The 25,317-nt window shown below is 38.0% G+C and overlaps 1 protein-coding gene across 6 annotated transcripts; it reads right to left on the bottom strand.

The window, feature by feature from the left end:
* BCLAF1 (BCL2 associated transcription factor 1) lies at positions 1 to 25,317 on the bottom strand. Of its 6 annotated transcripts, none has more exons than XM_086482407.1 (13): positions 25,285 to 25,317; positions 18,800 to 18,873; positions 16,601 to 16,724; positions 14,816 to 15,721; positions 12,660 to 13,331; positions 12,377 to 12,546; positions 9,584 to 9,689; positions 8,566 to 8,650; positions 7,682 to 7,857; positions 6,355 to 6,535; positions 2,618 to 2,764; positions 794 to 1,003; positions 1 to 645 (listed from the first exon to the last, which is right to left on the bottom strand). In XM_086482407.1, the coding sequence occupies exons 3-13, from the start codon at positions 16,702 to 16,704 to the stop codon at positions 640 to 642; spliced, it is 2,763 nt and encodes a 920-aa protein (XP_086338533.1). In that variant the 5' UTR covers positions 16,705 to 16,724; positions 18,800 to 18,873; positions 25,285 to 25,317; the 3' UTR covers positions 1 to 639. The 6 variants fall into 6 exon arrangements, 5 of the variants coding, with proteins under 5 accessions (XP_086338533.1, XP_009950878.1, XP_009951098.1 ...); XM_009952576.2 differs by lacking the exon at positions 25,285 to 25,317 and adding an exon at positions 19,931 to 20,028; XM_009952796.2 differs by lacking the exon at positions 25,285 to 25,317 and adding an exon at positions 19,931 to 20,028 and having other exon boundaries at positions 12,660 to 12,806.

Genomic DNA, 25,317 nt, shown 5'->3' with positions numbered 1-25,317 from the left:
TTTAGGATTTATATACACATGTATTTGTCAGGCTACTAAAGAAGAGTGACAATTTCACTCTAAGATAAAATGCTTGCTGCACTCTCTAGCAGGGCGGAATGAGAATCCAGGTTTATCACCAACACACTATGTAAATGTGATTCTTGTGAACTAACGTATCATCAGGGTTTTGCACAACTCTTCGTACTTACACTATGACTACCCTTAAATACACTTCTTATAACAAGGCAACACAGAAGTAGTTATCAGTTTATAAAAAATGCTGCTCCAAGATATCAAGTGTGCAGAGCTGTAAGTTTACTTCAGAATAAAACACAGACATAGGGGAGAATCAAAACTTTTAGAGTTGTACTTGACCATATATTTGGACAAAGCAGAATTACGCTGCATATAACAAACAGTAAAATTTCTTAAAAGTTGTTACAAATATTTTACTTTCTACCTGTACGATCATTAACATAGTTTACTATACCAAGATTTTTTTCTAAAGGCTTAAAACAAAAACAATCCCTCTAAACTACTTTCCAACAGTAAAATTTAAGTAAAATGCTTACATTCATTTGACAACAAAAAAACATATTAAAAATGTTGTGTGGATGGTGCAAGAGCTGCTCTTTCAGCTACAACTTTCTTCCAGGGTTACTCCTGTGGAAAGAAAGAAAACAGTCTTGTTGTAAACTGCTAATGACCAAACTGCTAAACCTTTTAAAATGATCCCCTGTCCTCCACCCGCACAATTACTAGAGATACTGCAAGATAAACCCTCTGATTTGCAATTCACTGAACTGTTTACCTTCTCCTCTTTGCGTCTGTCCTTTTCTTCATTATTCTCAATTGTTTCTTCTTCATCTTCCACTATCCCATCCCCTTGGTATTTGTCATGTGTCCACTTCGGACTGCTACCTGACTTTTTGAAGTTAAAACGCCCTCTGCCACGCTGGAAAGTACCACGGCCTCTTCCTCTTTTGGCCCAATAATCCACACCATCATCTCTGTCATCATGCTACAATAACACCAGACAAAGAATAAGGTTAGAACACCTGTTAAACGTACCCCACAAATGTTAGTACTCTATATCAAATTTTTACTATACATAGAAAAAAACAATTAGGAAAAGTTTTAACAGTTCAGATCATAATTTACAGGATACATTATGAAGTACATCCTTACAATTCATGATACTACAACTAAAACCACAACAATAAAACTGTTTTAAGAGCCCTTATTAACTGTGGGTCTACTCAAATGTTTGTGAAAAAAACAGATCAGTGATCTGTCACTTCAGTCAGAAGAAAGAACTACTAGTTATGAGGAAAAAAAAAATGTGTGATTTTAAAGAAAGAAGCTCTAAAACGTGCTAGGATTTTTAGTTTTTAGCTTTTACTGTAATGCAGAGATAAGAGTTCTTTATACTTATTAAGGAAAGGTAATTGAATGCAGTTTTCAGAAACCTTGCTTTACCTGCACAATGTAAGGCAAATGAAGTTCGAACTATTTAAATCTGACAATAGCAAACAACCACCGAGTGTCTCAGTTTGCTATCCTGCTAGCAAATATAGCCTTACATAGTTTGGCAAGTCTTCTGACAATCATTCCATGCACCGCATGAATACTACAGACAATTATTTAATATAAAAAAGGTTTATATTTAGAAGAGAGGTACACTTGCTTCAATATCTGCTCTTTTACTTGTGATTTGGAAAGAAATCTGAACTATTAAACACATACCACACCTATATAAAGCATTTATTAACAAATACATAAGAACTGTTAAAAGGGTGGCTTGGTTTTTTAAATTAAAACTTTTTAGAGATGAGGAAATAAGGAATAGATTATTACATCTCTTTCTATCTTTATAGAATTGAAAAGTTTATGTACGTGTGGGAAGACTGAGGAGAACTCCTTGTACAAACTTCCAAATTGTGATTGCATTATTCCTTGGATTACCTGTTAACCTATTTGTGACAAGCTATAATGCTACAGAAGAAGGTCTAATCTTCACTACTTAACATTTTTCAGTGGTGAAATAATATCCTTAGAAGTTTTCATTGTTAAGGAAATCAACTGGAACAGAGGCTACGTATTCAGCACACTACACTACTTACTGGGTGGTTACACCAAGTGTCCTCCTTTCATAATCCAGATGGGAAAAAGGCATCAGAACTAAGGTGATTTTCTTAGGACTACCACACTGCTCAACTAAGAACAGAGAGACTGCTAATAACAGTCAGCCTACATACATCCACAAATACTGTCAGCTTTTCCTGGTCTTCCACTTTTGCAGACTTCCAGACAAATCTAAGACAAAGCTCAAATGCCATACAGACATAAATCCAGGAAAACACAGCAAGGTCTTTTTGGTTTAAAATTTGGTTTTAATAATTTTAGTCTGAGTCTGCCTTCTTCCCCACTCACTGATGTATTCCCATGACAGGCCTCAGTTACTGCCTGGCTGCTGCGGCAAGACGCAAGGGAAGCGGAACCAGGCGCTAACCCCCCCGGCACTCTCACGGTTACAGAACTGACGCCCCTGTCCGTACATGCATGCTACTTCTACGCTTGTAGAAAGTTTGAAAAAACAAAAGCATGCATAAGATATCGAGTTCTCCACACCCACCAAGAAGTATTTCTTGCTTTTTGGGGTATATTCAGGATCCCATTCCTCTTCCTTCGGTCTCTTCTGAAAAGTAGTATTTGAGTTGCTGGGACCAGTATTTGTTCCAGCAAAGACTCCTCTGGCTCTTCCTCTGCCCCTAATTCGAAACTGATTAACCAAGATGTCATTTAATCCATTTACATAAAACCACAATGAAGAGTTCAAGTTCTCTATTACTGAAAATGCTCTTTCTGTGCTTAATTACAGTTATCTGCAAGTGTAAAACCATTTCTAAATTCACATATTACCTTAAGTAATACATTCAAGCATTCACTTTAAAATAATGGTTCTAGTAAACTTAATTGAAACACATTTGAGTTCTTGGCATAAATTCACCCACAACCACCAAAAAGAAATTTCCTTTAACTGCTGGTAAACCAGTGTGTTGCAACAAAAGGTCAGGAGAAGCTTCTGAAGCTGTTCACAGACAAAAAACAAAACAGAAAAACTAGACTGAAAGAGGGAGAAAAACTGTCAGGGGGAAAAGAAAGGACATTTATGGAATCAGTCATATTGGTTATGAGAAAGCTATTCTAGAATACATACAAGCAATGCAGTTTTCAATTAATATATCCACTTCGTGTTACTCAAACATTTTTAACTTGATATTCAGAAACGTACTTTAGGCCACATTAAATTTCAAATGAGTAAATTCTTTACTCAGAAAAATCAACAATATGTACTGTACAGAGTAGCAATGCTTGAGGGGGAAAAATAGTGTCTTAAATATTGCTCATAATGAATTAACAGGATTTTAAAGTGTTAGGCTAAAAAGTCTCACAGCACTAAAGAAAATACTGAACTCAGAATATACTAAGTAGTAATACATACACTTCCCTCAGCATGTAAACTTTTAGCTTGCAGAAAACATTAAACAGGAGTTTACATCCTCCGTTCAAGGGGAGAAGAAAAGTTAGGTTGGGAAGGTAGACTGCTAAAACCTGGAGAACACAATTTCCATAAACAGCCTAGTTAAAAAGCACAGAATCGGGTCTTCAGAGTAACTGAACAAAAACATGATTGGAAACTGATTTCATTTGTTAAAAGTAAGCATGTTCCATGAACACAGGCCAAAAAAGGATATAATTAACTAACTTGAAAGAGGAGTATTATGCACACTTAGTTCTGCAAAGCTCCAACACTTCTAATGCAGAATTTATGCTGGACAGTTTTAGAACTACTCTGACATCAAACAGACTGAAAAACAATCCATAAACAGCTCAAAAAACCTATCCAATACACTGCAGGCAAATAAAAACAAAAGAAAAAGCATAGCTTGGAGATTCACTTGGAAAGTGACAAACTATCACCTGAAAAAAACTGTACCAGAGAGAGAGAACACTACATGCTTTAATCCCAATAGCTTTGAAACCTTTACAAAATTAGGGCACAACAAGCAGTATCACAGGGGGTGGAGGGAGATGTAGAGACAAAATTATGACAGTATTAAAAACAAACAAACAAACAAACAAATCAACATTTCTTGGTATTAGGTCCTATGATCACACTCCCTTTAAGAAAAATACCTAGAGCTTTCCTCAACACTGTATTAACACTCCCCCACCATCAGGTCATCTTTCAGGCAAAGAAATACAGGAGGTGAAATCCACTCTCATGTTCTCTTTATGGGCTTCCTTACTGCAAAGACCATCACAAAAAGGACAGAGCACGTTTTCTACAGAAAGATGAAACTCCTTTTCAACAGAATTCTTTAGGAGCTGGATACTAATGACAGCATCATTAATAGATTCTACTTGACCTTAGTTCTGTGTTCCTACTTCAAAACTGCTCATGTTTATGTACAAGAAGCCTAGAATTAAAAATTACAGTCTATCAGCAAATGTTACTGAAAAATCATTGCTGATTTAACATGAAAGTGACAGCTTAGTTTACATTAAACACTCCCCTACCCAGCAAGTTACACTTTCCCAGTGTATCAAGGCTTCCTGCTTTGGGGAAGATTCACAACCAAACCATTTACTCCAAAAGCAAAGAATACAGGAACTATTAACCTGAATTACAAAAACATTTCTACACTAGCCCATCTGTATGTTCCAACACTACCCAAGCTGTATCCCTACAGAGATGATGCGAGTCAAGAGGCTGGCCTACTTACAGTCTCCTGTTCAGACACAGTGTGTTCAAGTAGCCTGTGTGCAACTATGTATGTCGTTAGTGAAAATGAGCCAGTTATTGCTGCAGAGTCAGAACTGGCAGCCACTAGTAGTTAAACTTGTAGAAATCCATGAAATTTCCCATTCACATCTGCTTAAGGTTCATGTAAAGTAGCATCTCTTTCATGACATGTGTAAGCTGGTTTTATAAAGCAGTAAGGCTTCCACCGACTATGAGCCGTCTTCAACTGATTCTCTTTGAGTAGAGGGGGGGGGGGTTAATCTCCACTTTTGTTTAACTCATTGCCACTAGCTCATACAGCTAGATATTGTCCTGATATTATCTTACCTGATGCCTACACCATTCAAGGATTTATACATTAGATGATTCCTTAATATAATTATATTTGGGGGGGGAAAAAAAAAAAAACCCACACATCAAGAAAGGAGGAAGTGATGCATTTTTAGTGTTAAGACATTTTGAACTTTGAATTTTCTTCTAAATAGCTACAGTTTTTTAGGTGGAAGATTCAAACCTTAACTCAAGTGCTGCACACCCCACATGCATTCCAGACACCCTTGTGTGTTGTTCAAAACTGCTTTTACACTACAACAAACAAGTCAATGTACATTTACACCAACTAACGCCTTTCAGAATTATTTAGTCTTATTTACAGGCTACATGAAGGAATTATTGTAAAACTATGACATTAATCCTACCTATTAGCTGAATCTATTGGACAGTTTTTCCCCACCCAAACATGACTTTTTCTGTGTTTTGTTTTGGTTTGGGGGTTTTTTGTTGTGTTGTTTGTTTTAAAGCGTTCCTTATCTTTTTCAAGGCCTCCTTTGCCGATTCCTAGTCTTTCCTAATGCTTCTACATTTCCCAGTTAAATACCAGTAATTACATTAGCATGGAATTCAGTTTAAGACTTTCCTAAAGACTATAGTGGTCAATGTGTCACTTTCCAAATCACAATGCTAAAACACATTCCAGAGCTAAATTAATGAGCTTTCATGCTCACTTTGGCTAGTCCAGGCCAAAGAAACACTGAAAAATAACAAGTATACCATCTCCTCTCCTCAATACAGCTGTTTCAAGGTTGATGTATATTTTTAATTATGTGCCATTCTCTATTTAACAAGTTGCAGGCATCACATGCGAAGGAGCGCAAAACCAAACTGAAGATGACAGGGAAAAACAGAAGCTGCAGGCAGTTAAGAGCTAAGAGATCACAGGATTTAATCTTTACAGAAAGGTAAGTTTTCAGATCCTGTTAGGAAATAACATAATTGCAAAAGAGCAAGGAATAAGCAAGGAACCATTTTTCCCACCCTTACGCTAGGGTCTCTAATGGCATGCTAATGCATATCTACACACCAATTAACAGCTATTGAGCAGTGCTGGGAAAAAAAACCAACGCTTTTCAAGTTTGGTACATCACAAAAGAATTCAAGAAACACTGCTACAAAAGAAGTCTAGCCTAACATTAATCACTGCAACACTTCCTCATTTTATCTGTTATACTACCACTATTGGTGAAGTGCTCATAATTTTGGGGCAGAATACGAAAGCAACTTACAAAGGTGCCTCTTGGCCTGTTGACTCCTGCAAAACCAGAGTATTCTTTCTGTTCATGGTGGGTTTTGAACTCTTCGTCTCTTTCTTTCTTGCAATCTTTTTCTTCTCGAGAACTGGATGAGGAAGAAGATGGGGAGGAAGATGGGGAGGACCGAGCACGGTCTTGATCTCTTTTTTGTTTACTGAAAAATAAAAAGATACACTGTGTGCTGTTTTAAAAGAACTAGAAAGTCTGTAACATGCTATACTAAAAGGGGTCTCTCTATATTTTATGAAAAACTATCCCCCTTCTGGTTATAAAGTCACATATATGTTATGCATTTCACATTAAGGTGAAGTATAGTTCCACTTTCCAGCCTCCTCTTAAACATTTAAAGGCACTAAACGTATATTATTGTTAATGACTTGGAAAGCAGCAGTCTGCAAACTGCAAATACAGTTTTTCTAGGTTTTGATGCCATCAAGAGATTCTGTTACTTTTAAGATCCGCCTTTCTTCCGAGGCAGAAAAACGGAAATTGAAGGGAAGAAAACCCTCAAGGCAAAGGCTTACAGTAACCTTACATGGTTCAGTTTGCACACTGTTGAGAAGACACAGTGCAAGCTTCCCTACAGAGATGGCTGTATGGAATTAGCCAGTGGAAGATAATGTGGATACCAGAATCAGAAAGTAAATGGGAAACAGGAGGCATAAGTAAAAATTCATTGTATATCCAGTACAAAGCAGGGAAAACAATTCCTACAGCAAGACTTTTAGTAACCCCATGGTAGTACTAATCTGACCCAATTTACAAGATTTTAATATTCTATTCAAAGGAAGGTCATACCTGAAGTAACTCTTACCACTGCTACACAGTATCCACTGAGATATGCTAACAATTTTTCTTAAAAACAGCCCACTGGCTTTAGACAAAAACAAAAATTCCCCTTCTCACCCATGTTAAAACCTAAGTATCAGTAAGATTCTCATACTCTGGGTGTTATGAGTTGAAAAAGTGCGGAATCAAGCATAACGAGCCAAAGTTCTTACACAAACTGTTTATAGAAATGTACTGCATTGAAGTCCAACCTCCTGATGTAGCCTGGATAATAGGACAGATTAATTTGTCATTTTTTTTTTCAGTGTTAGCTTGCTATTCCAAAGTTTTTGTCCTCATCCACCATAAGCCGTGTAAAAGACAGATAATACATATTTGCTGTAAAACAAATAATTTTAATTGTTTAAATTTAAATGTTCCATTATACATTGAAAATTGAAAGCAATTAAGCTTACAATTACAAAAGGTTAATTAGAAGCTAAACACCTATATAGGGACTTCAAATATTTACCTGTCATCTTTGTAAGATTTGTAATCCTTGTAATCTTTTGGAGTTTTCTCCTGCTTTCTTGACCCACTGGATTCTCTGGAACCCTTTGAGTCTCCTCGCTCTTTACTTCGCTCTTTTCTACGTCGGTCAATGTCATGCCGAAGATCAGCAGAATCACACCTTAATTTTTTATCTCCCTGTAAACAAACATACATTGTGGCACAAAAATTTTGAAACAAAACATCTAGAAGAGAATCCGAATGAAAAGGCAAGCTGTGCATCTATTTTCAAAAAAGCAACATAGAATTTACCTCTTCAGCACACAATTTAATTAAGTGAACGCCCTTTACAGGCAATGGCTGGAGCTAAAAAAAGAACAGCTAAGGTTTTCAGTTTCGAACAAGCATTACCATCAAGCCAATGGGACAGCTATTTTTTGATGCAGACAGACCTTAACACGTGGTTTGGGAGAATGTCTAAGCATTCATTTCTTCTGGTGAATTGTTTTTATCAGAACACAAGCACCTTTGCAATTCAACCATACTACTCAGTGACCACCATAGTATTTTTTTTTTTCCTTCCTCCTTCTAGTCTTTGTCCTTGGGCAGCTTTGTGCCACAAAGGTGGTCAAGAAATGTCCAAGACCAGCAGGGTGGGAGAAGACTTGACCTTATATGCCACGTGATCAGTACGGCAAAGTCATGCTACATAAACTGGCTTTTTGGCAACATGTTTTACTCAAAGGAAAAAAAAAAATTGTTCCAAATCCAAGTACTCCAGACATGATAAACACAAGTTAGCTATTTTTGTATTTTTATACACAAACACAAAATTGAAGTTGAGACTTAAAGGGAAACACAATAAATTAAGTTTAGAAATTCAGATAGGATTTACTTAGAACCTACTTTTTGACTTTCTTCCTTAAAGACTCTCTCTTCACCTGCTAACCGGGTGTGCTTCCTCAGGGTACTTGGAGAGATGTCAATCCTCCTAAATATAAGATAAAAGCAGCATCTTGCCATATGTGTATGTGACTTAATGGCCTCAGACATTTCTTTTAAACGGGAAACTGAGAAACAAGGCATTTTTGCCATAGAACAAACTTTTTGCATACAAAGCCCCACCATCAGAATACAGAAGCAGACCAAAAATTAAAAACCTTGGTTCTGTTCTCTGTCAAGTACGCTAAAAACACAAATCCAGAAAATAGTTTGACTTTCCACATCTTAAGTTCAGCTTGTAAGATACAAAAAAATGTTTAATGAGTTATTTCAACAGATCAGTACAAGTAGCCAGCCAAAAATCCACACCACCACCCCCAAAAATCAACGATAGTTTCCTGTAAAGTCAAAAATACTTAACGGTTAAGAAAAACTTGTAAAGTTGGACTCTGAATATGGAGATAATATATCCTCACATGCAACACAAACAGAGTACACTGCATCATAAAACTATAGCACATGATCAGAAGCTACCTCTGCATGCCTACCTTCTTACCTTTCAGGCTCAGAATTTTCAAAAAAACTGCTGTAAATTAACACACACAAAACCTCAAGTAGTACAAGATGGAACATTTCACACTGAAGAATAAAGATGCACATACAGGGCTTCTTTTCATCTTCAAGACATATGCCCCTCAATATTTGAGCACTGCATGTGAGAAAAGTAAATATATCCCAAATGACATACTGAGGTAGAGAAGATATCCGCTACAAAACCACAAACGAAGCCAGATTTGGCTCAGATGAGCTCTCTTTTGCAGAAGGGGGTTCTGGTGGGGTGGGGATTTCTGGTATTTTGTATTTACACACAAATTGACAAATTACCCCATACAGATCAGAAAAAATATTTTGGGTTCTCCAAAGAAATATTAGCAGCCACTATCTGAAACACAAAGCATCTACACATGCAGTTAACATATACCTATGTATTTCTGGGCTCTTTTGCCGGGTGCAGTGTTCTTCAGTAGCTTTTTGATATGCAGTGAACCTCTCATTTAGGGTCATTCCAGCTGACTTGAAGTATTGCTCTGTTGGTTACAATAGAAAAACACTGTTTCATTAGTTTAATTCAACTGACCGGTATTTTACTCCTGACAGAAAGGCAAGTAGCAGGCAAAAAACATAGTATTTTCAATAAATCTATCAGGACAAGCAAATGTGGTGTTTTCCCTACTTTTACACATTCTGTAACCCAAACAAAATAACAGTGCACAGCATCACTGTAAGTCTACTTGTAACTATGCCATGACTGTGTCACATCTACTTCAAGCATCATTTACTGATTGGACTTGCTCATTTTCAATGACATTTTCCTCTAATGAAAGAGAAAAGAGCCATTTCTTAACAGTTCTTTTATACTTTGCTTATAAGAGAAAATGGAAGTTACTTTGAGTCATGAATACTTGCAATAAATACATTTTACTGTTCACCTCATCTTTAAGAGTTAATTCAGTGAAAACACTTAAGTAATGTATGCTTCAATAACTACATGAATGACCTAAAGAGTCATTTCTTAAAGGAATAAGATTTCTTGATTTGAAGCTGTGATGATAAACAATCCAAGACAATTAACACACCTATACGTAAATAAATTCATTTAAGCATCTGGCATCTTGGCAAACTTGACAACTTCTCTGACAAATTTTCTCTTTCCTTCAGAGACAGTTAAATTAGCAACAGCAAAACTCAGTTTTTAAACCAGCTCAACAAATATGTTTAAATGTAATATAGAAATACATAAAGTCATGAGCTATGAAATGTTACATATGAAGCAAGCTATCTGCTTAACAGGTCAACATACATCTGTATCAACTTACCGCCCGGCATCCAGTATTTTCTCATAACCAACCATTAAAACTTGAAACGGCCACTACAAGGGTAGTGCCTCAATCATAATTCCATCAAACACAGGAATTTGAGCTAGCAACTCTGTTTTTATGCCATTTTTGCCAGGAAGACAGAAGGTTCAACTTTGCCTGTTTGGCATCTGTATCTTTCAACAGCTATTTTACTTTTGTAACATGGATTTTGCCATTTCAAAACACATTCCAGGACCTAGTTACAATGAAAAAGAAAACATCACTGGGCATTTTCAGCTCTACATTAATACAGAGCTGTTCAGACTGGTCGCATCACACCAATAATGAACATAACTTCAATTTGTCAAAAGAGTTACTAAAATCTGATCACAGACCACAGTAAATTTGAAACTTACAGAGAGGTTCTGCTTTCAAAAACAACCATAACTGTACATATTCTAATAACTTGACCAGATAGGCTGTTAAGCTGTTACATTTACCAAGTATTTGTTTAACATACAGAAGTTTACAAAAAAAAAACCCCACAGTATTCTGTGATCAACATCTGAAAGTTTCAGAATATTATTCCACCTACAGCCTGCATATGTACCATATAAGCAAAAACTCACAGAAGCTCTCATTGAATTGAGCCTTAAATCTTTTTACATATCAATAAATAGATACTTTCACAACAAATCTTTATATTCTAAACAGGCATTCCAATAAACATTTTTTTAAATCTATCATAACCTTTTATTGTGGACTATTACTTTCCTCTTCATAAGCAATTAAAAATGCAGGAAATCGTTTGGCCTTAGTAATCTGAATTTTGCCAACAAAATGAGACTTCTAACAGAACCTTAGCACATACTTTAGCACACAAATCTTTGCAATTTTAGAAGCTATAGCATCTTAAAAAACAATGATTACAGGAAGATATGCTGAAACTGGTCACCTAATTAATAAGCATTTCCACATTTCCCCTTTGTATGATGACACGGCAAAATTATTTTCACCAGCAAATCCTTCCACATTATCTCAGTACATTAAACACAAGAACAAGCCAACAGCCCAATGAAATAAAGTTAATGCTACGGGGGAGAAAAAAAAAATTAAAGAAGTCTCCAGATATCCTCACTGGATTTTAAGGAATTAATTCATTTTTCCATCAGAAAACCTGGACAGGATACATGACCTAAATGAAATACATCTACTTTGATGGCCTGGGTTTGGGTTTTGGGGGTTTTTTTGACACTGTTGTTGGTTGGTTGGAGTCTTTTTGGGTGTTTAAAGGAAGCAACAGACACTACAGTTAAATTGGAAAATAACTAGGGTATAACTCATTTAATGGAAGTTTATGTAGCCCCTGACAAGTTCCTGTTAAGTGAAATTCCTGGCTCCAGCACTATAATACTGTCAAACAGGAATAAAATGAAATTTCACAGCATATTACTATCATTTAGAGCACAATTTTTCTTAAATCTTATTATTTTGAGACAAAAAATAAACCTTCCAATAAGAACCTGGAAATAAGCTCTAGGGTGCTCCAAAATTAATGTATTGTATTTACAGTGTAAATAAGACTGTACATTAGAACCATTAAAATAGGTAAGAAAAGCCTCACCAATGTAGCATATTTAAACTATACTGCAAAAATTCAAACTTTGTACACTATCTAGGCTCAAAAATTTATCCAGAAACAGAGTATAACTGCTATTATGCTCTACACTGCTTGGGGGTTTTTTTGGACCAACTTCTGTGGCTATTATTTTTTCTAATTATTGTTATGTGTACCTCAAAAGGAAGAAAGCCTGACTAAACATTAAAAGAGGGCTGAACTCTTCCTGTACTAGAGACAGCAAACAGGCTTAAATGAAGTTGTCAGACGTATTTGATACGGTAAACTCAATACATACCTTTGACATGATGAACCAACGACACAATGTGCTGAATAAATGACTCTGAGGTGCTTTTGCTGGCCTGTGGCAACTTAATGTGGTCAAAGATGGATCGGAACTCTTGCTCCTTCTTGACGGAATGGACAAGTGTGCTAGCAAGCAGCCTGTCTTTAGTCAAGGAAGCAGGTCTAAAACACATCAACAACAAAGAGAGACACACAAAAAGAAACCACTAGTTTAAATAAAGATTAATGACACTGCAGGCAGGCGGAGAACCACACAGTAAAGTGGAATAATTTACCTATTGGAATCATCAAGAGGTACCGGTGCCATTTTGAGTTTAACTTCAGGACGATGGGAGTCACTGGCTATCATTTTGATCCTAAGTGGGCTCTCCTCTCTGAAGGTGGATTTTTCTCTCGCATCCAGATTCTTGTGTAGAGGGGGACTGTAATCAAAGAGTTCTTTGAGCTTTTCAGACTTTACCTGCTCAGGTGACTGAGTTTCTTTCTTCATCATTAGTCTCTCAGAACTCTTGTCTTCTTCCTTGTGCTTATCTTTTGTTGCACTAGGCCTTTCCACTACATAGCCAGTCTCTTTAAGCTTAAAACTTTTCTCATCTCTAAATCCATCGCTCTCTCTATTGCCCTTGATTGATATTTTAGATTTGTATTTGGTTCCTTCCTCCTCAGCATTCCGGTGAGATGCAGTAGGAAAATTTTTACCCTGATCTGCCAGGACAGATTTTCTGAACTGTCTGTAATCCTCTGTCTCCTCTGTGTCCTCCCCTTCAGAGTCATTAAACTTTTCTTTCCCAGTCTCTTTATCAACGAAAAAATCTAAAGTTTCCTGTTCCTCCCATTCCCTTTCTCCCTCTGTCCTCCCTTTTTCTGATCCTCTCTCCTTCTGGGCCTCCTTCTCCCTGGTATTACCCCTATCAAGCAGGTATACTCTAGACTCTTCATCTGTGTACCTGTGGATAGCAAAGAAGAGACTGGTAACTCTGGATTGCATTCATTCCAGTTCACTTGCATTCCTCTTTTGTGTCAATCCCACACCAAGAAGAATAAAATACATTCCTGTGAGCAATTCAACTTCAGCATGCAACACTTCGCACACCCTTAACACTGTACCCACTGTCATTTATGTACTACTGGAGGCATCTGAAGAATATAATGCCTTTCTGTAGAACACCTAGAAATTCTCTGCTTGAGTTTATTAAAAAAGCTAGTGGGTGGTTGGTTGTACTTTCTTAATCATTACTCAGTTTCACATTCTCTTACACTGGTCATTTTTTCCGCTAAATTCACATGAAGTGTAGTAATTCAGGCTGCAATTCATTTTCATACTTCTTTTAGTGAAAAAGTTAAAGCAGTACCACAAAAAAAAAAAAAAGAGGATTATTTTCAAGACCCTGCATATTTCTAAGAGAATTCCAAAATCTGACACAGGCTTAATGCATTCACTACATTGTATGCAAGTAGGAACCTTCAGAAGGCAGGTCTCCTAAACAGAAACGTGCTTGCCAATTACCTCAGCCACTGCCTTATCTATACGCTATTTTCACATAGGTCCTAATACGTTCGCCATCTCCCATACGTCTATCCCAGGGGAAGCTCGTAGTTTTCACCTTCTAAGCAGTGTATTTTTACATAACAAATCACTGACTGGACAAATTAATTTAAAAGCCTACAATCAAGCCTATATAGCATAGCCATAGCTTTGCTCTGTAATTCATTTTATAAGACATCCACTGAAGTACAAGTCATCACAAAGGAACGGTCCAATATCAGTAAGATTTTTACAAGTTTTAAAAATGACTACTATATTAAATATTTTAAAGAGCAAATTTAAGAATATTACATTAATTGGAAAACATACATCGAAGTTTAAATACTTTGTTCTTCATGTCAATAGAATTACGTTCCAATAATACCAAGACCTACCCTCTTTCACAAGTAATGCAAGTCAAGGCATCAAAGTTGTCATATTGCACCATATAACTAACAACTGGTGCTGTTTATGCTAACAAAGAAATCATTGCACAACATCTGCATTTTTAGACTTCCAGAGATTTGCATTTCAAACTATATGAAGCATTAAAATTTCAAAACACTTGAACAGAATTCACTATCAAATGAGCAAGTCTGATGCACTATTACAATTAAGATTTCTCTTAACAGTAAATGGAGTATAAGAAAACAGACCGTAAAGCACAAACCAATTTTTCCTCAAGAATACACGTCCCTATCTCCACTACCCAACAGCCAAGAACCTGAGACATCTTAGGAGGAAAAGGCGTATGTTTCAAGCTCAATTCCAATCAGACTAAAATTAGTAATATTTATTCCACAGTATTTCATATTGAGTTTTCCAAGGCACAGTGACGATCTTGCCAAAACGCTGTAACAGACAGCATTTCAAAAGGCAACGTTAGGCTTGTAATTTAACTCTTACCTTTTCATAAACTTTCCACCTTTTGCAGTTTCCTGTTCGCCGCCCTCAGGATAAAATGACCGCACTCGAGCCTCCTCACGGGGAGCGCTCTGTGATGGGATTGTCTTTGCAGGGCTTCTCCTCGAAGGGATATGATGCAATGGGCTATTCTGAGAAGGACTATAACGGCTAGAACCATTTCCAAGAGAACCAGAGCCAGACCTTTCGGGACTATGCTGAATGGAATGGGAATGTTGAGGTGTGTCCTTTGCTGAGTGGGCTGTGCTAAGCAAAGGGGCATCAGAGCAAGATGAACTCTGACTAGGTGGGGTGGCAATAGAAGGACTATGGGGTGACCTTGGACTGTTATCATACGCTGAAAGGCCGGGCCAAATGTCGCCAGAAGCTGCTGATGATTTGTTAAAATCGTCAAGAGATTCTGATGGGTCATGTTCAAATGTATCTTTCTGTTCATCTTGTGATTTATTTTTCAAGGGGCTATCTTGCAAAGGAGCCCCCTCAGTTTTCTTTGCCTGCTTTTCCAGAGACGCACGTCTTTTGGAAGAGACAGGTGATTTGCTGTATGGGGATGAAGAACGAGATGAAGAGGACCTCGGGGACCTGGAAGATCTGTAAGATCGGCGAGATCGGCTCCGGGACCTCTGGGAAGACACAGACCTTCGTTTTGGACTTCTGGAACGTGAACGGCCACGCCTAGGGCTTCGGGAGTGTCTTCGGTTCCAGACAGGCCTATAACCTCCACGATGGTATCTACCACCTCCTCCTTGATAATACCCTCTACCTCTTCCTCTGTAACCATAGGGACGTCTCATTCCTCTATTATTTCTGTAATCTCTGCGATAATCTCTAGAATAAACACGATCCCTGCTGCGAGATCGTGAGTATGTCCTCGACCGAGACCTAGAACTAAAATTAAAAAGCAAACGTTAACATCTGACAACTAGAGAATTAGAAAAAAAAAATAGTGCCTTGATACTAAACGCTAGATTTCTCAAATGCAGTCACAGTGGTAAAGGAAGCAGACTAACAGTCTTAAAGTAATTTCTACAATCTATCTTTATTATTTCTGTCTCAAAGAATTATAATAAACATGCCTATACTTCTAAGGACTGTGAAACTTAAGTCTTCAGCATTACATGATTAAGACATCACCAGCCTCAGTGGCCTGCCCTGCCATTTTATCAGAGATTATCAACACTCTGGAGCACGGCATTCAGTTCCTTAACCACCACGTTTCACAGCCTGGAACATGAAGTTACGTGACCCCTAGTTTAATATGCCAGCCTGTGGACAGCAGCTGATGAGGCAGCAGTAAACATTCAATTCAGCCACTTCTTTTATGGGAGACGGTAATGTCCACTAATAAGAAAGATGAGGAAAAGGCTGGAGGCAGCTGAGAAGACAAGATACAGCAAAGCTTATCTGCTGAAGCCTTAAGTTATTCCAGATCTGAAAAGCTGCATGAGAAATACAGAAGAAATCACAGGGAAAAAGAGTGGACAAAGAAAACATCAGGTGAAGGGGGAGAGGAGACTCAAGCCACAAATCACAAGAACCCTTAGCATTCTGAAATTATCTTGACATAGAGGAAGAGGAAAAAAAACAGCCAAGTGTTAAACAACTGAAGTAACAGAAATCACATTCAAAGCGGAATTTACCTACTGCCTAAAACGAAGTAAGATTCCAGATTCGCTTTTTGCAACAGCATCATGCAAGTGAAAAATAACTTCCAGACAAGAACTAATACTGAATGAAAAGTTGGTGTAGTATAAGACATCAATTTACCTGTATCTCTTTTTTCTAGAATGTGACCTGGATCTTGACCTAGAGCTGGACTGAGACCTGGACTTTGATCTTGAAGAGTGTGATCTAGAGTTAGATCGACCCATTTTTCCCAGTAGATATACTCCTTCCCAAAAGGAAAAGCAGTGACGAGAAAAAAAAAAAAAAAAAAAAAAAAAGAGAAGTGACTATTTAGAGTTCATGTAAATCACACAAACGAACAAAAATTTTACATGCTAAAATGAGAATTAGAAAGAGGTATAGCATTTCTGCAACAAAAGAACTCTGAAGACAATAAAGAGACATTTATCAGTAAATTAAAAGCTCAACCACATTTTAAAGAATTTAACATAGCTGCAGTACAAGCAGTTTGTCTGAAAAGATAAACTGTAATAGTAAATATTTTCCATATTTAATTGCAAACTAATCCTGTAGAAGGAGAGACAAAGCAACAGAAAAGAAATCTGCAAATTAAAGCAAGAAATAATGTTAAGTCTGGACAATTACACATTTTAATGTACTTTAAACAAAATTCTTGCTATCTGCATGGTTTATAGTTTCCTTGCATCTCCAATGCACTGATCCTTCTCTGGAAGGGGACTTCACAGTCCCCTACAATATACCTTTTACATAAGCAAAGGCCCTGGAGGATTCTTATTCTGTCCAGCAGTTGTTGGTTTGAGCCAGGGGTATTATTTCTCTTAACCACATGTACTAAAGCTAATCACTCTGATCCGATTTTCCGATGGTCAATATGCCCACCCTGCATCTTTTTAAGATAACTTTGCTTTTTAAACTCCATGTAAAACACATGGCCAACTTAAAGATTTTAACAACTAGTTAAATAATATCGCTTGCAACAGAATTCAACATTTTTCAGCTCAAATTAAGCTACAAATCCAACAATTTATTATAAAGTATCGAGTCCTAAAAATAAACCCATAAACCTTTTCTTTCTATGCAAAGTAATAATAAATACTTAGAATTAATTAGTGCTAACCATAAAAAAATACACACTTTTTCCTTTTGTTTTCAGATGAGTGGCTAAAAATCCCCAATTAATAAAAACTGACTCATTACCATTTTCTTTTTAAATTACGCATATTTAAAAAAAGCCACATTAGACAATTGGAATATAAACTGCGAACAAGTAACTACACATTTGCAGGTCTCTGTATGCTCAGTACCTGTAATCATCATCGTTTAATAATTAAAACAAAAATAGAAAACACAAACATTAAACTTTTGTATTGCAAACAAGGATGAAAGTCTAAAATTACTGCATTGAAAATACAAGCTCAACACAAGCAGCACTTTCTGTCACAAGGTATTTTATATAATCTTCCTTGTTACCTGGGTGATATTTCAATTACGTAAAGACAAATAAACAGCACTACAGCTTAACTTAAAGTTAACAAAATTTCAGGGATTTTAGACACACATAAGAGAAGCCAAAAGAAAAATGCAGACCGACCTTTCCCCTACGAACTGGCCCCTCCTGCCCCATATGACTTTCCCCCACCACAGTAGCTCAAGAGTTCGCATGGCCCCAAAGAGATGTAACCTCATCTGAAACTAACCCAGCAAAAAATTAATTTTAACCTAAACTAGCTTTCCATTTAACTAAGAAAAAATTATTTACCTTGGAGAGGAATAATATGTTGAATGTTGTCTTTAATTGCCTCCTTCCATTAAAAAGCAAATTTACATAACCTATACTCAGAAGATGGTTTCTAATTCATTGTGTTCAATTAAACTCACACAAAATGGTTTATAATCTCTTATGCTCACCTACTCACTGGCAACATAAATTTAGAGCTTTTAAACTGTTGCAAGACATGAAACACACCAATTTTCCAAGAGTGTCAGAAAAAACAACTCTTTTTTTGCTATTACAAGTAATTTTCAGACCAAACTTCAGTTGCACAGTAAGTTTACAACATAACCCATTCTCAGCTTTAAAGGAAATTTGTCTGATTCTCCCTGTATTCGACAACAACATTTATACATTTGCATTCTATGTACAAGTACGTATATACTGCACAACAGTTGACCTTTACAAGAGATAGCGCTAATTTCAGGAAGTTTCACATACTGTAGTTTCTCATTGCAAGCACACATTTTAGGAAAACAAATTCAATTGCCATTTTAAATTACTGGGTTCAATCAGAACATTTAAAAATAGAATTAAGTTAATCTTACCTCAAACCCTTAGTTGGTGCCAATGAAGCAATTATTTCAAAACTCTCTATTTGTGCTTTCAGCAATACTGATCCCTATAGAACAGAAAAAGAGACTGTCAGACATGGACTTTCAATAAAGGGCAGGTAATACCGTTTGCTTAAACAGGCTCAAACAATCTGTTTATCATGAAAAGCCAATACAGAACGTAAGAAATGGCAAATTTACTCTCAGACTCAGCAAAGCTGCATGTTAAGACTGGAGCAGCTCAAGAGCCAGCCACTGCCAAAGGGCAAATCCTACTCCCCTTCCATACATGATCACTCCTCCTTCAGCCTTGCTTTCAGGGCTGTATAATACACTATCCTCACCTTCACAACAGCCCTGACACCCTTCAGGTCCTTCAGTGAGAAGGCTCTTGATACCCAGAAATCACTTTCATATGGGTAGGTTATCGAACTGGCTTGATGAAGGGCCAAACAAATGCCAGAGCTGGATTATAGGGGAAAGAACAGGATGCAGCCAGGAGGGGGCAAAAAGGATAGTGGCAAACTGTTAGACCAGTCTGAACTCTAACATACAGCTTTGCATTTAACTGGAGCTATCTTTTTTGGGGGGGAAAAAAAAGGGATAAGGACTTAGGACAGTGAAAGCTTTATCTTTACGTTTCTTCTGCAGCATATAAACACACATTACTCCATTATACCTTCTTGTTTAAAATGAATACATATGAGTTCACCTAAATAGCCAACATCTTCTCCAAAAATAAGCTTTTACGTGTATACAGAAAAAAAGCATAATTGTTATCATGAAACCAGTCTCAAAAGTACAAACTTTTCACTGGCCTCAGCTTTTAAATTACCTCAAAGCCTTAAGACTACATATACATTTGCAGCCTGACTGAACATTAAACAAACTTTCCAATTCCACTCAAGCAACTCGGAATTTTGTCCTAATTCAATACAGACGGGATAGATCTCCCAGAAATTCTGCATCTCGACAATTTATTCATTAAAGCCAAAGCCGTAAGAAATCCACTGCTCTTAAATGACACTTTCACACTTGTTCACAGATGTTTTCAATGTTTTCTTCATCTAAAAGAAGAAATGTAGCATTTGTGTTCATAAACACCGCTTTCAAAAGTCCACTTACCATTCACTAGCAGTGACCAAGATATTTCCAATTTCTACAAAATATATGCTTTAATAAGATTAAGTTTTTAACTTCTCAGCAGCAGCAAGCATGTGTCTTTGAAGGAGCACAGTAGTGTATCGGACCATTTCAGATCTTGTCTAGACAAAAGGCGAGATGGTATTAGCTAACAAAGGTTAAGGTTAAGGCATTCAGAAGTCTAGTACAGAAAAAGTAACACAAACTTCAGCTAAACAGTTGAAGTTCAGTCTGAGATTTTAAATCAGTATTTAAATCATCTCTACTTCTGACTTTTAAAAACAACTCGTTGGTGTTAGCTGAAATCCAAAATCCTAATTTAGGCAAGTCTTTAGATCCTGGGGATATAGAACCAGTTACTTCACCTTTAAAACCTCTAGGTAGAAGACAGGATCTTAAATTGCTATAGCTCCAACTCTGGCAGTCACTTCTGCACAGTTTTAGGAATCTTTTTCAGCAACTGGCGAAGGTGAGAATTAGCCACATTTTTGGGTTTGTTTGGTTTTCTTTTCTTTTTAAGCAGTCACTGGATACATCACGAGCAACCCTAGCAGCTAAAATACATTTACTACCCTTCTCCCTAGGGTTTTTTTTGGTTGGTTGGTTTTGTTTGGGTTTTTTGTTTGTTTGGGGGTTTTTTGGGGTTTTTTTGTTTGTTTGTTTAAGAAGAGTACAGATATAACATTTTAAAAGTGATTTGAATAGAAAAACTTAAAACATGGAATAAAAAAATCCTTCAACTATTTGCAGCTTTTGTTTCCACTTTGCTATAATAGATATAAGGTTGACAGACAAACCCCCCCTTTCCAAACAACTCCCAAACTCAGGAACAGAAAAGACTACATAGCTATTTTCTGAATAAAGGTTCGTCTGTGTAAATATTCTCACAATATGCAAGCATCTAAAATTACATTAACCTCCATTAAAGCTAATTTAAAGAATAATAGTGGTAGATACAGAAATACCTAGTAAAACAGTTCCTTTATAACAGTAAGCTTCTACATGCTTCACATTTTTGCAGATAAAGCACACTCTTCTGAAAGCATGACAGCTACAAAATATTGTTTGATAGTAGCAAATAAAAATCACTCACGGCCTCTTTAGACTCATGTTCGCTGTCAGTCTGTGGTAGCTACACCACGTCAAGTAAGGGCATGAGGGGTAAAAGGCAATGAAAAAGAAGTGCTGAGCATCATATGTTGCTACACAGCATCATCAATAATGAAATCGAAAGACCAGTTGCCCCCCTCACTTCAGTGCATGAAGCTTACCTCCGGACTAGCCTCAGAAGGGACCCAGAGTCTGCCAAAGGTGCGCATTGAGAATGTGACACAAAGTGTCATCACTAACACCGAACATTTTTAAGAGAGGACCACGACTGCTAGAATCATGGTTTCCAAGCCTGAAACACCAGGGCTGTAATCCACACGCTGTTCACGACTCAAGTTTCTTTTTACCTTGCTTTCTCCACTAAATATGTGAAAGGAGAGGCTTGGCTTTCCACCATTTCACTCATGTGTTAGAAAATATGGATATTACAAAGGAAGCTGCTGTAGCTCCACAGTACTCTAAACCAGAATAAGCTGGCACTACCAGTTCAAAGGAAGTCCCATCTGTCCTATCCTTTGTCTCCTCACATTCCTGATGATCTCCCTTATGCCAGTGCAAGTATTTCCGCAGCCATGTTGTGATTTAGATCAGAAAATGTATGGACCACCTGGGTTAGTTTCAATACAAACGATTTTTCTGATATGGTTCATGACACAGCCCCACAAATATTTGGGCCAACACAGGGAAGTTGTAATAGCGGCCACGCAGGACTGCTCCTTTTGGCAGCACTGCAATCTTGAAGTTTCCCTGAAACTCACTTGGCAAAGACATCAGCAGCAACAAACTTCGAAGTCAAGCTTTTGAACACTGCTTGCAAGCAGCTTAAAAAAAAAAAATTCATTACAAAACACAAAAAAGCCAAGAACAAAAAACCCCATTCCCAAGCAACCAAACCTTAAGACAGAAACCTAGACATTTTTTAACAGTATAGTCCACTACCTGTCAGATACTGAGACACAATCATGACCAAAGAGGGAGTGAAGAAAAGATTCTTAACGATGTAACAGCAGCATCTTTGGGTGTCTTAAATCAGCCTCAGCCAGAGAGTGTGATCGTCAAGCAAAAACAAGATTCACAACAGAACCAGGCTTACCCCACCACAAGCAACACAAGAATGAGGAAGTAAATGTCACTGTTAGCACCTGCTACATTTAAAAGAAAAATTAAGTTCAAAGAACACTTTCGAATTCCTTTTAAACATTATTTTTAAGAGTCTTTACTACACTGCTGATGTTAAAGTTTTCTCAGAGTACACAGAATTCAGACGTAACATAGGTGTTAAGCCATTTTAAAAGTTCTACACCATATGGAAGTTTTTGAAGACGTGTTAGGACAGTTATCCCCACTTACACTAGGAAAACACTGCTTCCTCTTCGCTTCATTATTTTAGCTATCCTTCAGCTACAGTTATTTAAGTAGTCTACATTTCTCCTGCTTAAGCATTACTTGAAAGCTGTCAGGAAGATTTAAGTCAAAATCTTGTTAAAGTAATTCACAAGCTGTTGCCAAAATGTATTTTCATTCAGAGATTCAGGCTTCAAAGAAATGAGGATTATACAACCAGGACAAAACAAAATGGGATTGGACAGTCTTGCAAGAAATCCCACAGAATTTGTAAAATTCTCTCACAGTACATACGCTGAATTAAAGACAGTCAGTCTTAGTGAGACAGTAGTGTAAGGCATCTATTCACTGCTTGTACATCTGCCATGCTTTCTTATCCGTGCCTTACCTCCCCCCTCACCCTTTTTTTTTTTTTTTAAATGCCCACAAACTTAACAGCGGCACATGACAAATAGGAATAGAATGCATTTCATTAGTGACTGTAAACCCATAGCACTCCAATCATCAATGACTAGAATCTTACAAATACTAAAATACTATAGCAAATTTGCCTAACCTGTCTTGGAATGTATAAATAAAAGCTGGGAAGTGCATTTTCCCCTTATTTTATATTCTTGCTATATAATATTATCTTCATAATAACCACACAGTTACAAAGACAAAAGAGACCCATGTAAGAATTACAGCATGAAAAGTCAACTGAAACAGTAAAACACACAAAGGTCTTTTTTTCCCCCAATTCATTCATTTATTTATAGAAAACAATATAAAATATATGCAAATTAAGTCAACAAACACCATCCTAGTAACAGTGAAATCAGCTCTGCAAAACCATCATGATTGGTCGCTGTTCTTTTATGTAATACCATCGGCAAACAAAAGCATGATTCTCCTCTAACTAAAACCAAGGGAATCAAAGTGACTATTTCTAAGAACTGTGTCAATACACAAAAAGGAACTAGCACGCTTTTGGATACACACTGTTTTGGATAGCAAAGCAACAAGAATGTTACTTTTTCATGAGTGTTTTAAACACCATATTTTCATACGTCCTTACACAGTGGTTTCCACAACCTCTTTGCAATACGACATGAGCACACTGCTGCAGAAAAGCCTATCTTCCCTCCCTCATTTTTCCCAAGATTGATATTCATATAACTGCTTGGCGAGCTGGAGCAGCGAACTGATCCAGCAGAAAACTACTCTGGACAGAAGGACGGACTTTTCAGCCACATCACCTCCCAGGTCCCATTTACCACAGCGCTGCACGGAGGACAGTGCCAGCACAACGAACAAGACAGCACTGCACCTTTTCAGAATACCTTCGGGAGAAACTCTCACACAGTTACACTAAATACAGTTGTAACCCAAAGGCGTACTTTATTCAACCATCTCCTTCACCCATCTCCAGTACTTGTAAACAAACCTCATATGTTCTCTGGCATTCCTCGAACCCCTACACCACCACCTCTCCTTGACAACCAGCCTGAATTTAATCCATCCAAATACCACCTGCAACCTAGCTCCAAACGACATCTCCCTGCTGACCCTTTCTAAATTCCTACAACCACTCCAAGCTTTCTGCATCCCCAATGGCAACAGGCCCTTCCCCACAGCACACGCTCCCCCTCATTTCCTTGTCCCCACAAGAAAGATTCCCTCCGCTACAGCCTTCACCTGACGAATTGCTCCACACAGCCAGGCCCACTAAAGCCCTGCTCAAGCCATGGAGTCAGTGCTCAGGAGAGAGGCAGTCACGCCCCAAGTACGGATATAGGTAACACACTAAACCTCTTCCTGCCATTCAGCACAGCCTGTCACTCAACATCACAAGGGACGAGTGGGAGGAAGCAATTCTTACCCTCCCTGCCACAAGAAGCTGCATGCTTGACGTGAGCCTGGGAGCCAGAGCCTTTACCCCTTCTTATTTTCCCCACTGCTGCCTAAAGCAGTGAGATTATCGCAGAGGAGAAAGAGGAGGAAGGAGGAGAAAGACAACAGCTAGACAGCATTTTCCTGGAACCCCACGCTCTTTAATCAATTCTTCCCACACTAAGAACTATTCTAAGGGATGTTTTTATACATTTATAATAAACCAACCATTACTCAAGTAGTGACTACTTGCAGTGTCAAGGAACCCTTTGTTTCGCATGCCCCCGGGTCTTTCTGTAGTAAAATTTAACTGCTACCATTAAGGTAAAACTTTGATCTCGGAGATAAATAAGTGACAAGTTGTAGTGACTTGGTAAAGGATCACCACGACACACAAAACAAGAATCTGATTTTCATAAGAAAATTAAAGGCGAAAAGTAGGCGGTTTACAATGCAAACAAAAAATAAAGGACGAGATCCTGCAAAGGTTGTATACTACAGTACAATCAATACCGGGAATATAATAGTCCCTTTCAGCAAGGCACATAAAACCCACCCCAGCCCCTCACCGGCTTTTGCGGGCGTTTCTAAACAGGGCAGTTAACGTGCAGGGAGGCAAACAGGAGCACGTTATTTAAGGCACAAGCACTTGAACCGCAGTCATGCCCGAAGGGAAGTTCCTCCAACGAGCGTAAAGGCCGAGCCAATACCAGGAAGCATCCTTTCAACGCAGCATCGTTTTCCTCTTTACGAGTCACACCCGCGAGGATAACGGGGAGATTTTATATGCCTTTAACCAGCGCTGCACGGCGACTCCCTCGGGCCTACCTCCCACAGGGAGGGCGGAAAGGCTGCTGACCCAGGTGGGCCGGGGTGGAGGCCCAACTGGGCAGGCCGCCCTCTCCGCGTCCCGCCCCCCCCCCACGACCCGGCGGGGCTTCCAGAAGCCGCGAACCAGCTCAAGGCAGCTCCTCCGCGGCCGCCTCCCGCCGCCCCTTCCCCCCCTCTACCTTCGCTCCCCGGGGCGCCGTCCAGGCTCAAGG

Source organism: Leptosomus discolor, chromosome 2, assembly GCF_034619465.1.
Source record: "Leptosomus discolor isolate bLepDis1 chromosome 2, bLepDis1.hap2, whole genome shotgun sequence".
Lineage (NCBI taxonomy): Eukaryota > Metazoa > Chordata > Aves > Leptosomiformes > Leptosomidae > Leptosomus > Leptosomus discolor.
This window is presented reverse-complemented; position numbering and strand designations above follow the sequence as displayed.

What these genes read in the sequence shown, in the direction of transcription:
- BCLAF1 (XM_086482407.1), bottom strand. Translation starts at nt 16,704, where the DNA reads ATGGGTCGATCTAACTCTAGATCACACTCTTCAAGATCAAAGTCCAGG. An exon ending in TCTAGAAAAAAGAGATACAG is followed by an intron (nt 15,722 to 16,600) that starts GTAAATTGATGT and finishes TTTTAATTTTAG; the next exon opens with TTCTAGGTCTCGGTCGAGGA. An exon ending in GGTGGAAAGTTTATGAAAAG is followed by an intron (nt 13,332 to 14,815) that starts GTAAGAGTTAAA and finishes TGCTATCCACAG; the next exon opens with GTACACAGATGAAGAGTCTA.